This window comes from Falco biarmicus, chromosome 7, assembly GCF_023638135.1.
Source record: "Falco biarmicus isolate bFalBia1 chromosome 7, bFalBia1.pri, whole genome shotgun sequence".
Taxonomy (NCBI): domain Eukaryota; kingdom Metazoa; phylum Chordata; class Aves; order Falconiformes; family Falconidae; genus Falco; species Falco biarmicus.
The window spans coordinates 54,369,688-54,384,690 of NC_079294.1; the positions used below are offsets into that span (position 1 = coordinate 54,369,688).

General features: G+C 41.4%; 1 protein-coding gene across 2 annotated transcripts in view; it reads right to left on the reverse strand.

Annotated features, from left to right (window-relative positions):
* Positions 1 to 14,959, reverse strand: part of RNF111 (ring finger protein 111) — a 60,883-nt gene extending 45,924 nt beyond the window's left edge. Inside the window, exon 1 of one of the 2 annotated variants that reach the window (XM_056345463.1) lies at positions 14,939 to 14,959. In XM_056345463.1, coding sequence (XP_056201438.1) covers positions 14,939 to 14,943 — 5 coding nt within the window. In that variant the 5' untranslated portion in view covers positions 14,944 to 14,959. Of the gene's footprint in view, positions 1 to 5,742; positions 6,026 to 14,938 lie in introns of those variants that run through there. The other variant, XM_056345464.1, reaches the window with a different exon arrangement.
* Positions 14,960 to 15,003: the final 44 nt, after the last annotated feature.

The window sequence follows — 15,003 nt, forward strand, 5'->3', positions numbered from 1 at the left end:
CAGACCTTAAATGTATTTATGTGGTTATCCAGTAGGAATGAGCCTAGAGGCCAGTGCAGACAAAAATTCTTCCCAATACAGCAGCTCTCAAGACTACCAAGAGCTTGTAGAACACGTTGTTGTTGTAATCACAGAAAAGAACACAGCAATTCTACTTCCATAAAAATTCTGTACTATCTTAGACCATTCATGTACCCAACTCAAGTGCCCATATATAGAATAACATCAGGCAAGAGAGTATTTAAGATTGTCTCGGAAAGGAAGTTTCTGTCAGTTGCATTTGTAGCTCCCTTACTCAGTCCTAACTTACTCTCTTTGCGTATGTTCACTGAACTCACAATTAACTTTTAAAATTAATTCCCTTCCCTAATACATGGATTTAATCAGATTTTACTTTTAACCTGATTTTTACTCTGACAAGCTAATACTGGTAGTGTTATTTCCATGAGAAGACCTCACTGCTGAGGTCCGGTATGCAGAAAAAAATCTTACATTCTGTACACTGTTCCTACCGCAGTACTTTTTTGAACTGGCAGACATGGCTGTCAAGAGCTCAAAGACCAGACCAGTGAATAAAAGTATTGCACAAGCCATATTCTGGAACACCAACAGACAGTTCTTTCCTCTCATTAAAAAGATGTATTTTTATTCTTTCGGCAAGGCTCTTCCATCAGATGAATCAAGACACAGGATAATGAAAAAGCTTCTAAAATTTGTACATGACCTTCGGCAATAGTGAGATAACCCAAGTACTGCTACTTCCCTTTCTCAGGGGCAGAGCGCCAAACAAGACTGATTCATGCATGACCCCAACACAATGGAGGCTGCCAGTGGACCTGGAGAAGCTGCACCCCCAACGCAATCCCATGAAGATCAAATCTCAGTGCCATCATGCTCTGCTCCAACAAAAATAACTCACTGAGCAGTTTACAAAAAGCTCCACTTGGGCCGAAAAGGGCAGTCACGCCCTGCTCGTTTCATTCCTATCGATCAGGGACAACCTGTACAATGCAGAGTAAGTAGCAGGAACACAAAATAGCCAATATGGAGCTCCACCACCAGCAAAACAAGTGCAACTAAATTTTGAAACTTCATTGCACTGTTCTTCACTTTGGCTGTCCTTCATTTCCACTACTTCATGCAGCAAATAGTGCTTGCTTAAAACTTGTTTTAACTACTAAATTTCAGCATACTATGTATCAGCCTCCTAGTCTTTGCTGGAAAATAAAGCAATTGATAGTTAAAAGATCTATACATCTTCATAAAACAGCAACAATCAGAAGGCAATCTGAAACTCTATTATGTTTGCTTTGATATTATAAAGCATCAAGCACATTTTTATTCACAGGACAATATGAAATACCATTGCAAATCACTCTTAATTTCCTTTGTTTGCTTTAATGCAGCCACAGTGGTGACAAATAATCTGATTTTTAAATGACAAAATTACCCAAGGATTCTCCAAGCAGAACACGTTTCTTCTGCCCTACAGAAAGGTACAGTACTTCAGAATAACATGAAAAACAGTTACTAACTGCATGATAATGTTCCAGAGACAGGTTCTTGCCTACAGTCTCAAAAGGACACTTCATTACACCCAGCCTGATCAGAAGAGTTTGTGCTTTGCAGAGGGTGCTCTAGTCACATGAACCACAGAAGGTGGACTTACTCATTCCTTGCAGCCAACTCTACAAACCATCACTGGCTTGCAAAATGTACTCTTAAAAGCGAAACGTTGTTTCAAGTTAACAGCACAACTGTTAGTAACTTTTGCAAAACAGTCTCAAAGGTAAAGTCAGACCACAGTAACTGTACTGTAAAGTGGTATAACCAACAGTTCCCATCCTCTGGACCAGCAAAGTCTACTTGATTTTCTCTCCAATTCCTGAGACCTTCAAAGTTTATTTCCTCCTGCACTAAGTCAATTCAGATCGGTAAAGCAATTATCTTGCAACAGAAATGTCAGGCCACCTATAGAATAGCTACAGAATTCCTCTGTTATGCCACGTTACCATTCACCTCTGAGACTTACCACCGCTGTATTCTTACAGAGAGGCTATTGAAAGTGTCTGTCCCTCACATCTTCTAACAGAATCCAGCATAGGACAGCTACAAACTGAAGAGCTCTTCCCTAGGACTGGATCTATGGCCCAGCTCCAGCTGGAATAGACAGAATAGACAGAGCATGCGCAGCTGGAAGCACCTCAGCTACATGAGTTGGCAGGCTAAGAGCAATTCTGCATAGAGTCCGACGAACAACAAGTTAGTTAGCTCTCCAGAAACACACTATGAATCAGGCCAAGACCATAAGCACCACACACACCCCCCCCCCAAATCCTAGCATCAATTAAGCCTCACTGAAGTGCTAGCATGCACGTACCCACCTGGGCAAGGAATCTGTTTGGGTTTGCACAATGGATGCAAGCAGGTGGATTTGACCAACATCGTGTTCAAAAGCACATTCTTCAGTCTAGACACTTCTTTGCTCTGTCCTAGGCTTAAACTGAGTTAGCTACATTAACACTATGTAAATCATGGTTTTAAGACATAAGCATTATGATTTGGCAATCAGGAATGTTCTGGCTTCAGTGAACTCCAAGACAAACACAAAAGCATTTAGGAATTTAGGAATAAGGAGTTGTAGCTTTTTAAAACAATGACAAAATACACTGTTTTTTTTAATTGGAGCTTAAGATCTTAACTAGAAATTCTGCTTTCAGAGACAGCTAGGGAAGTTCTGAACTACACAGCCATCAAAAATAATTGTAAAAATTATTTCTTAGTCCCCCTTGGCAGCTTTGACCTTTGAGGTATGTGTAACTGTTCTAAATGCAGTGCCATTTTGCAAACACCTCTTGATCAAGCTTTGAGAAGCAAAGCGAGACATAATCATTGTCACAACTGCTAACAAGAACTTCACCAGTGAGAATTATGAAATTAACCATCAGGACAGTATTATCCTGGTCTTCAGAAAACCTGTGGGAAGCAGGGGATTTTTCAGATACTGAACTGAGTAGATCTACCAGTTCAAGAGGGAAGGATGGTGCAGAAGACTCTTCACCCAGTAGAGCCAAGTAGCAGTGGGCAAAAGCAAACATTTTACTTGACAGCAGCCAAGTAATAGGACTGTAATTTACTGGCAAAAAAATACAGAAGAGTCTCTTGCTGGTAAAATTGTGAACCAGCCGTCTCAGATTTCACTTGGTAAACACTTAATAGGGAAGGCATCACTTTAATTCACAGTAGTTCCTTTTCCAAATAGCGTAAACTATATAAAACATCAAAATAATGTTGTTAGCAACACTATGGGTTAGTGAAAGAGTTTTTCTTTCTTCCTTCGCCTCTGCTCCTTCAGGAGTCTCTCTTAAGCCTGACATCCGCCCACCAAGAAAAACACTAATCCAAACTAAGCCTGAAGCAAGTTCGCTAGTATAACGCTTTGGCTGTAGATACGTTTTGTGGGGTTTTTAAGAGCACTTAGTCTTTGGAAGCAGTTGATCACTGTCACACTGACAAAACTTAACAGACTACAACTGTACCCCTATGTTGTACATGTGTCCAATATGACATTAATCAGTCTATGTTTCTAAATCTCTTCTGGACCTCACTGACATGCAAACAGCTAAAGCACTTAAGATCTGGCAATAAAACTGACGTAAGGGAGGTTGCAGACCCCTAAAGGTGCAGGGAAATCTTTATACAACATCTGCCTATGGCAAATCCATCTCTCTGTACTATCCCCATTGTTTACATGTGAATTAAATCAGTCCATTCCCTGTCCCATCTGCCCCAGCAATTTTTTCCCCTCATTTATTCAACTGCCTGACATCTAAGCTTCCATAATTCATCAGCTAGGGAGGGGGACATTATTACCTGTATCTCCTCAAAAGAATGTCTTCACCATTAGAGCAAATATAAACAACTGAAATGAAAGATTCTTCATCTTGGCAAAAAAGGCAGTAACTGCTGTGCGCTAAATGTTATTGCAACACAGCCACATCCACTGAAAGACAAGATTGTTACAGCTGCTCTGGCCACATAGGTCTAAAAAGTTATTAATTTAAAGGTAAAGTGCAAGTCACAGATATGTTTAGATACACTCTTACTACACTTTTGCAAAATCCATTGCTTCATAAAAGTCACATTTCTGAAAGGTCAGAATGTTCCCATCCACATTTTGAAAGGACATGTGAAATATGGATGAATACCATGAGCGGTTGTTCACCCCTGGCCTCCCAATACTAGACATAACCACAGCTGTAGCTGCCAGGGCTTCAGCCATCAATAAACAGATTTGTAAATAGGTGACACTTTAAGAACTTTAAAACAGGAAGCTTAGTGTCTTACATACTTAAACTACAGTGAAATGCAAAATGTGCACACAGCCTTTCCTGTCTTACACATGCCATACGTCATTTTGTACTGTGTATGACAGCATGAGACAAGCGACCAGATGTTCACTTTATCAAATGAACCAAGATAACATCTATTCCCTATCAACCCTTGGACATGGGCAGGAACACAAATCAGAATTGCCACTCAGCTTGGCCAACAGCAGTATTTTTGTTGGTGGTTGGTTGTTTTTTTGCCTCCAGTAGTCCTCATATCTAACAAAAAGATGAGTAAAAACAGTGGAACTAGTGGAAAACTATTTTAATAGCAAGGACTACAGGTGTGTGAATTATAAGAAGCTTCAATTTATATTTTAAAGAGTAACAAAATATTTCAATTCTTTAAATATTAATTTTCCTCAAAAAAGCTTCTATTAAGTGTCCAGATTTAATCTGTCTTTTGAATTTCCTAGTGGTTACAACAAAGACAATATCAGGCTTTATTTCACCACCTAAAAATCCAGTGTTCCTTTTTCAGTTTATAATACAGATATTCCACCACGATAAATGCTAGCTAGGGTCTCTACACCAAGCAGTCAATTCTTATTTTTTTGTCAAATATTTGTTTTTGAAGGAAGCACATTAAAATCAAATAAAGTTGGGCTATTACAGGAGGGTCTTACCTCCTGCATTATATCTTCTTTCAGAGCAGTACCCGAGTATCAGCAATTAAGGGTATCATTTAATCAGCTACAGCAACCAGGCCTTGCTTATGATTTCACCAAACCATTTCAAGAAGGAAGAGCTTCCTCAAACGATGCAAATATTCCACGAACGTACAAACAGCCCTAATCACCAAAACACCGACAATTAAAAATAAAAAAAAAAGCACGTAGCTCCTTCCCCCCTGCCCATTCCAACACCAGGTACAAACCTACGCACCGCTGGCGATCCTGGCCTACATCTCTCAATGAACGCTGCTTCCTCGTTCCTCAGGCCAACAGCGCCTGACGGATTTTTAACACGGGTTAAGCAACAGAACACCAACTTTGCAAAGAAAACAAATGACGTTATAACAAACCCTGTTACGCACACAAATAAAACTCCTTTCCGTCAGGGAAATTTCGTGACCAATATTCAAGGAGACAAACCCCAAGAGCGCTGCGGCTTCCCGCAGCGCAGATACCGCTTTGTGCGTCAACCAGGCACTGAAAAAAAAAATTAAAAAAAATAACAAATCCCCTGGAAGGTCCCCCCCTCGCCTCATGGCCCCCGTCGCGGGGCCGCTCCGGCGGGAGAGGCAGCCGCGGGCCGCCACCGGGCGGGGCAGGGGGCAGCCCCCCGCCCCCCGCCGGGCCCCACCCGCCACCGGACAACGCCGCGCTGGGCGCTGCGCGGCCCCCAGCCGTACCTGAGACGGGAAGGCCGAGCGGGGAGAGGCAGGTGCCGCCGGCGCCGCGCTCAGGGCCCGAGGAAGGGAAGCGGCCCCGGCGGGCACCGCAGGGACCCCGCGTCGCTGCCTGGCGCGGCCCGGGAGGCCACCGCCTCCTCCTCGGCGGCTCCCTGCCCCGCCGCCCGGCCCTGGTGGCTCCGCTGCTCCCCGGCCTGGCCGCAGCCGCCCGGCCTCCAGTGACACGCTGCGAGGCTGGCGACGTTTTGTTGTTGCGCAGCCCCCACCGCCGCCGCCGCTGCCGCTCCCTCCCCAGACGCAGCGCGACACTCGGTGCTGCTTTACAGCAGTCCGCAAAGCGCAGCCGCGCCGACTGGCGCCCCTCCTCCCGGCAGGCGCCTCGCCCCCTGCTGGGCGGAAGCGGCGGCGCAGCGCCGGGCCCTCCCTCCCCCTTCACGAGCCCCCTCGCCCCCCGGGGCTCCCCCTCGCCCTGGGGCGGGCAGCGATGATCCGAGCGGACGTGGGCGGGGGCGGGATGGTGGCAGGCCGCTGCCCCAGCCCCGGTCAGCCCGGCTGGGCGGCAGCAGCGCTGCTGCTGTTCCTGCGGTTCTCCCTCTCGATCCAGTGTAAACCCCTCAGTTTTGTACCGGGAGGTGTCTCTCCCTGCCGAGCCGCCGGGACGAGGCGGGAGCTGGCAGGCCCTGCGCCGGCCCTGGGCCCAGCTGCGCCCAGCGTGTCCTCCCCGCAGCCAGACAATAGCCGCAGCTACCAGGGAATGAGCACAAATCCCATTTACGCTCTTTAGAAATAGGGATTTAATTTGCATTTGCTGCAGGAAGGCGCTTGCCGACTTAGGAGCAGGTGAGCCTGCCCACTCTTGACCCCTGCACTACTGATGCCAGCATACCTTGAGAGGAGCTTCCCCGGCTGGGTACGCACCTTCTGCACAGCCACCAGCCACACGGCCACGACTCCGCTTCATCACCTTGTGAATTCCCTCATTTGTTGGAAAGTTGGCATGTTTATAACTGCCCAAGCACGCCAAAAGCCACGAGGCCTTTTTCCCCAGAGCCAGCCTTTCATCCTTGTTGGCGTACATATTCAAAACACTTCCAGTAGAGAACACAGGATAGGAAAGGGTTCTGCACTGTCAGCAACCAACAGATATGTAAACTCGGTATTCTGGAGAAGACTGGTGCAGTCTGATCTGCCGGTAGTTAAAGATCTTACTCTGAATGCACTGCCACCAGAGCCATCAGTACTAAGAGTTGGTACTCAGTTTGGAGGAGCTAAACAACCTTTATGCATCATTACAAAAGAAATGGTCATTGGGAAAACGCGCATTTTGAGTCTATTACTCCCACTAGTTTCTCAATGGAATTTCCTTAAAGCAAAAGTGGTTGAAACAACACGGAAACAATTTCTCAAACAAGGAAAAATGTTTTAAGGAAAGACTACAATGAATACCTTCTTTTGAGGTAGGCATATTTCTAGGGGCAGGAAGAAAGATTACTAAGCACAGGAATATCCAATTATGTCAAAGTGTAGAAACAAAAGTGCAAAAGGTGCTAGACCACATAAATGATACAAAAATAAACAAGTTTTCCAGCTTTATGCATAATGCGAGAGCACAGGAAAAAGTGAGACCCACAATCGGCAACGGTGGAAAAATGGATCACAGGTGATTTTGTGTGGTTCCAGAACCAAACTAGTAACTCATTTCAGTTTTCAATAAAGACAACAATACAGGTCATACAGCATTAATTTTCTACCTTTTCCTACATACTTTTTTTTCAGGTGTTTGGTTATTTTTAAAATCATGGAAATACAGTATGTCACAATCCTGGCAGACTTCAGTAAACAATGACATCGGGCCACATCCAAAATAACTACTGAAACTCGGGAAAATGGGGAGCAGTATAAAAATTTGAAGCATGACCAAAATGCTCAACAGCAGATAACAACAGACACTGGGAAGAAGGTCATATCATATTCAATGGAGCTCACTAATGGTTTGATTATGTAAGCAATTTTAATGTTTTTCATTAATGACTGGAACCAAAGTTGAAAAATACTAATAAAAATCTGCAGAGTGGTGGTGGTGGCAATTAAGACAATAAATGGGTAGAATTAAATGACCCTGAAGACAGGAACAAGGTGAAAAAAAAGCAGAGTAAAATATAAAGAATGTGGACTTGAATGTTAATGACTAAAAGTTTTGGTATATATTGGGTATTTGTCAGGTAGAAGGCAGTAGGATGAGAACTTCAATAACTATATAATTAAGAAAATGGCCAAGAGCCCACAACATGACATACACATGAAAAAAGCAAACATGTCTGTACAATGGGGCGATGGGGATGGCAGAGTTCAATGCTATTGTAAAAAGTTATTCCTGATGTAGTCTTACAACTACTTTATCCAGCTGGTTTTAGTATGTATTATGGGAAGACTAATATTAACAGGACACTCAAGGGAACATAGCATATATGAGAGGAAGCTAATGAAATTTGTCTGGATTAAGAAATGAGACAAGAGGTATGTTCTCTATAAGCTGGTCAAAGGCTAATACCAATTAAAAAAAAATACAGATCTACACCAACTCTTTAAGTATTTACCTATTTACTTTTTTTTTTTTGAGCATTCATGCCAAAAATGACAGAAAAGTAATTCTTGGCAGAGAAAACATACAGCATCACTATGCTCACCAACTGAAAAGACCATTTTAAAAACAAAATCAAGAGGCTACAAAGTGGCTAGAAATTTCAGTTCACAAATTAAAAAGCAATGCAGGGCAAGTATAGACAGTCTTGATTTTCTCCCAGTGTAGAGTCAGAATGGCCAGGTGATCTGTAAATGCTTTAACTGTGCACAACTTGGTAGACCTTTCCTCCTTGGGTAAACTAAAATAAAGATAAAATTCCTAGGACCTTTATTAACTATGGCTTCTTAATACCTGCTTCACTGTGGGCTACCAACTGACAAGAACCTAGTAAGTTGTGAGCCAGCTCACCCTTAAACGAGCACTTGATAAAAACTAGTAAGTTATTTTTAAGGGCTTTTTTTTTTTTAATTTTTTAACTTCTATCTATGCCCTTTGATATATTTATTAAAGTTACTTCTGCCATTATTTTAGGATCTTGCAGAAATGGACAGTTGTCTTTAAAACGGCTTATTGATTCCTTGGACAAAACCAAAAGATTCTCCTTTTCACATTTCTTTGCTACAGAAAATGAAAAGGTTAAATCAATTCATTCTTAAATCACTAATGCAAATTTCAGAATAGCTTTCAGACTAGTGTCATCAATTCATACTGAACTCTTCAACTTCTTCTAACTACAGCTAAACAAAACCATTTATATGCACACCCCAGGGCCTGGCATAACTAAAGAAGAAACTACCTTATCTAAGATCAAAATATGCCAACCAGCAGGAGACTGCACTTTACATTTTTGGCAAAAAAAACCCAAACCAAAGCACACCCCTATCCCGAGGTACCTTCGGCAGCTCGGCTTCATAGTTGGATGCAGTCCTTTTCGGGAGTGCTGCATCAGTTTGCTGGCTCACCAAGGAAAGCCAGGCACAGCTTTTTCCAGATGCAAACACCAGCTTCTGGAATGCAGTCCCACTAGGCGCGTGGCCAAGATGCAAGCTGCACACTTTCAGAAAAAGATGTCTTTCCTTAAAGCTCTGTTAACTGCAAGCCTGGCAGTGTCCAGGATGGTATGAATAGTATACATTGATAAATCTCCTGCCTGTATACAGGAGTATGTATCTTTGTCACAAATACTGCTTCTGGAGGAGCTCAGAATCACTTGCAGCCAGGGTATCAATCCAGATGGAACAGCCCACCCTTGACATTTACGGCATATGTAGCTGTGCAGACTTACAGTGGACATACTTGAGCGTGTATTTAAATGTCTGTGTTTAATATTACTAGTAATTGTAAATTGACTTAATAAACTGTAAAGCTTCTTGTGGCAGTATGTTTTCCTGTATTATCCTCACAACGTATCACAAAAATTGTGGGATTAATATTCGGGTGACACGAATTGTCACATCTCCGATCAGTCCAGATGAAGATCTTACCAATGAAAACTAGAGAAACAGGGAAGAGATAAAAAACACTGCAAGGTTTATATTATGAAAAAATGCTGCTAGGGAACAAGAAAAGCCTGGTGCATCTGCAAAGTTAAAAGTTAAACTCAACAGTTTTCTATGCTACATATTTAATGATTATAAATACAGAAAATTTCCTAATGTGATTTCAAAAGCTCTGGAAAATAACATGCACCACCCAGGTAACTATTTTTTTTAAGATACATGGAAGAACAAAATACCCTACATTACAATAAAATGTAGGTAGAGATGGCCCACTAGTCACTAATTTCACATTATACAGCATGATAAGGCTTTGAAAGGTTAGAACCAGCATTTTCACAATACATTAACTCAGAAATTTTGCAAATCCCTATTAAGTTCTCAAGCAGTTAAGACATTTTAAGCAAGATATTTTAAGTATTTAAGTTGTCATATAATTAAGAAGGTGTGGTATATATAATGACTTAGAAATAGTTACTTTGTTGATGGTATTTTTAATGGGTCTTTTTCTTATCAAAAACATATGCCACCAACCTGTTAATAGAAAGATCACAAGATACTCCTTTATATTCTTTTAATGCTTGTACAATAATGGAGCCAAAGATATTTTTGTGTTTCAGTGATGAATCAGCAGCTATTTTTAGGGCAATTAGGTTTAAAACAAAGCATCCTGCATTCAATTATCTGATTTTACACTAAGAAATTCAATAGCCTTTTCCTAGCATGTGCATACACTTTTAGTAGTAAAATAAAGGAAAATATTTGTGTTCGATTTACAAGTAGATTTATGTTGTTCTCCATGCTGTTCTGTAGAAAATTATAACATGAACTACACAAGAGATCATAAACTCACTTCTACAACCTTCTTCTGACTGCTCATTGTACAGTATATCAATAATTCATCAAAAAGAAAACTATACATTCAGAAAGAAAAAAGCTATTTTTTATAGCAGAGATGCATATGAAATTATTGGTGATTCTTAATCTCAAAATGTATCTACTGTCAGGCACGCACTGAAAACATCTCAATGCTATTATTCATTCTTGTTTTGTCTGCAGAGGAGAGGAATTGTGCAGCTAACATACCAGCTAATAATTTTTAAATGTAAGCTTGGTCAGAGGTTTGAATAGTAAGATTGATACCAGGAATTATTAACAGCAAAGTTTGAGATTGTAGTAACCAGGCAATGTAACATGAAAACTGGGACATGACTCAGTGCCTTTCAAAGTAAAAGAGACTCTTCCTGTTGATTTCAGTTCATCAAGCACCAGCCCAATGTCACACTCTTTAAAAAAGGGTTAGATTTAAAAAGGAACTGAATCATTGCATCATTTACTGCGGTAATAACTAGCTTTGATGTTGTCAGCACCCAAAGTGGAATTGAAAATTCTGCATTACAAACGTGGATTTCTGGAGCAAACAAACAAAAGCCTAAATTTAAGAGTGAAAACACACATTGCAAAAACTATTTTTTAAACAACTAGCGTGTTAAGCAGACAACTGCATACAGCTTTTCTAATAAAGAGATTGGAAGAAGAATGTGTCTCAGATGAGAGCGGATCCTGTTGTAGGCACTGTATTTGGAGGTGACCTTCCAGCACACCCCCAACCTCTCCCATTTCCTTAAACCAACATCACTTTAGAAGGTTTTTTAGAAGGGGATATGGACAAATGGGTTGCTGTGTGAAGAGGAGAAAACTGGGACAGCCTGCTCACCTCCAGGTGAATGCTCTGGCCAGGAGGCTTTCTTACAGAAAAAAGGCAAGAACGATTTCTTCACGTTTTAAAAACGTTGAACCTCACTGCATTTTGACAGAGCCCAATAATGTCAAAACTGCACAGGTTTTACCAACTGCAGTAAACCGTAAAGACGACAAAATAGCTAGTGTTTGGTCCTCCATTATGCTTCAGCGTGAGGTTGGCAACAGACCAGGCAGCACTGTTGAAACTGGGATAATCTTCCATGCAGAAAAAAGCAAAATGACAGAGCCCAGGGAAAAACGTTTAAAAATCTAAGGATGTTGACAACTTTGAGGTGTTTCACATACAAGACAAAGAAAAAAGAATTTACAGATGCACAGTTTTGGACTTCCGTCTTTATTATAGTCATTTAAATATGAGTATCTGGGCCAAACACTTCCTCATTTAAAGTCTATCACTGTTTCCTAATCAAACTTTACCACAAATTTCAGAACCTAATGGTATGAAACAATCTTCTCTTTGAAAACTAGTAAATGTTTCAAGAGACTACGAAAGGATAAAGAGCATTTTTCTTTTAAAAAAACCAAACTAAATTAGAAACCAGTCAACTTAAAATTCCTGGACAAATTCAAAATTTTTATAGATACTTGGGGAAAAAAAGTGATAAATAGTAACCAATATGATTTGTTCATGACAATCTGTCAAACCAAGCCACTTTCCATTTACGGTTCCACAGACATGAATAAACTGAAGATCTTCAGTGAGGCATTTGACATTATGTTCCATTGACATTTTCATAAGGAAGGTAAGGGAATTTGATCTGGACAGAACCTACATAAATCTGGTGCAAAACTTGTTGTACTCAGAGGATCGCTATTCGTAGTTTACCATCAAACTGTAAAACTTTATAACAAATAAAATTGCTCATACACTTCAATATTGTAATATTTTTGGGTAAAGGCTTAGAGATTATGCTTATAACCTGCAGGCTGAGAGGCTACAAAGAGCAGAAATCAAGACTAGTTTGAAATCATTGCGAGGCGGAATTTCATAAACAGACAAGCAGATTTCTGCACTTAGCAAGAAACAACGAACTGCACAGAAAAGATAATAAACTTGCAGAAAAGAAACCAATAGGTAGTGTGGATCACTAGCAGAACCTGTCAACAAATTCACGAGGTTGAAAGTGTCATACATCATACTGATGCATAATCGGAAGCGTTACCACCAAGATAACTTTGAGAAGCTGTAGAAAGAGAGGACAGGAGCTAGAGGGGTGCAACAACAAAAGGTCACGTGTTTCAGAATTCTGATCAAAATGAGGAAATAATCCATGCTTTTAATCTAAAAACAAGACTGAACAAAAATATGGTAGCACTCTTAGTTTATGTAAAAGGATGCTGCAAAAAGAAAGGGAACACTGTCCTTCATACTCACTTTGAGTAAAAAGGCTAATTTGGAGCAAACCAGATTTAATCCAGGCATTCAAAAAAGGATAGTTAAGGAATAGACCAGACTGCCTGAGGAATGAGTGGAATCTGTGTTTAAGGTTTTAAGAACAGGTTAGGCAAACATCCATCAGGGCTGTTTTCATAATAGCTCGCAGTGCCTCGAGGCAGGAGGATGACTGAGAATAGGCCTTAAAGACACTTTTGGCTCTGTTGGTTGTTTTTTTATTTGGGGGCTGGGTTAAGTGTACAGCTTTAACACCTACATGACAAGAACCAACAAGGTGTGAGGCTTATGTAAGTCAAGGAACACCTTAAAAACAGTGTTCCTGCTGTATTAGTTACCTCTCATCTTCTTTCCTAAAATTGGACACAGTAAACATCCTCAATACTAGAGCCTAAACAGTGGTGTTTGTGGGTGTTCCTACAACAGCTTATCACAGTAAAACTAACAGCCCTGATTAAGGCTTTGCTGTACTACCCAATTCAAAGTAACAGGCAAGTGAAATACATTTAGGACTTTTTCATGCACTTTTAAAATATTACACAGCGCTCACAAAAATCTGTTTCTGTAGCCTAATGTTAAGCTAAAGAGTTCAATTATTAACCTCAAAGTCAATCCTAATGTACTTGATGTTAATACAAATGTTATCGTAGAAGACAGCAGAAGAATAAATACTCATTTCTTATTTAAGACTTTATACAATTTTGGTGCCAAGTGCAACACCAGCGTTATGTATCTTAAACATACAGGCAATTATCAGTCCAAACTGATAATTTGTTCTTTTAGACCTCTCTGCATGCTTAGCTTTTAACTTTAAATATATAGATATTAGTCATTGTTAACTGATACCTAGTTAAGTATTATTTAAATAAGTCAAGTGCATTTTGAAAAGAAAGAAAAGGGTGGTGTTACAGTTCTCTGTAGGATTCAGGACTTAACTTGCACAAAAGGTTGCTTAACCAAGATTTATTAAATAAAGCAAACCCTCATCATTTTTTTTTCCTCCTATCACTATGCAATTTCTGAACGAAGAAACAGAGTAAGAGCGTTGTTTGAACTTAAACCGGTTTAGACTTCAGTTCACAGATTCCACCTCATTTGAGGATTTAATAGCAGCTGTAACATCTAATATTAACAAAATAACCAAGCGTTCCCTACAAAAAGTGAATGAAATTGTAACTAAAAGGTAATACGTTCCATTATGTGGTAGAAACACAGTCTAATAAATCATAACAATAGGCGATTTATTTAATAACAATTTAAAACATTTGTATTGTACTTCTGGAATACTTTCAATAAAAAAGCTGTTAAGCAAATAGATCTATTTCTTCTTTGATTGTTCTTCCTCTAATCTTTAAAATCACTGGAGCTGTTTATTGAAAGAATTACTCTCACCTGATTAGAACAGGTAAAATTAGCATCGATAATTTAAACGTATTTCCTAAACTTCGAGAAGCCAGTGAGCAGTGCAAGAAGCTACAACCCGTTTTGTTAATGCGACCAGAGGAACACCAAGAGCAAATACATATTTTGCGTTTATTGAGAAAAAAGAATAAAAGAAAACCTTAATCCGAGAATTATCCTGACGCCAACCCAGCGAACGCTTCGTTACAAGAGCTAACAAGTTACAAGAGCGAGTAAGGTAAGTCAAGCAGCTGCCAAAAGCCCACGGGGAGGACGCGGGGCTGGTGCCCGGGGGGGTGCGGGGGGGGTGCGGGGGTCCCGCGCAGCTGCTCGGCCTCGCTAACGCGTTCGCGCTCGCACACGCCGCCCCCACCGCGCACGGACTGCGCGTGGCTCTGTCGCACAGAGGAGGCCCGGCAGGGACAAACCCTGAAGAGAAACCAGCGCAACACGAGCCCGCGCCATCGCGGTGTCTCCCGGCCCGCCCCGGTCGCGGGCAGCCCCGCAGCCCCACACCGCCCGCCCGGCCCCGCCGCCGCCCGCGCTGCCCCGCGGCACCTCATAGCGCTCGGCGCCGCTCCCTACGGAAGCCGGAGCCCAGCCCAGTGCCGTGCCCAGCCCCG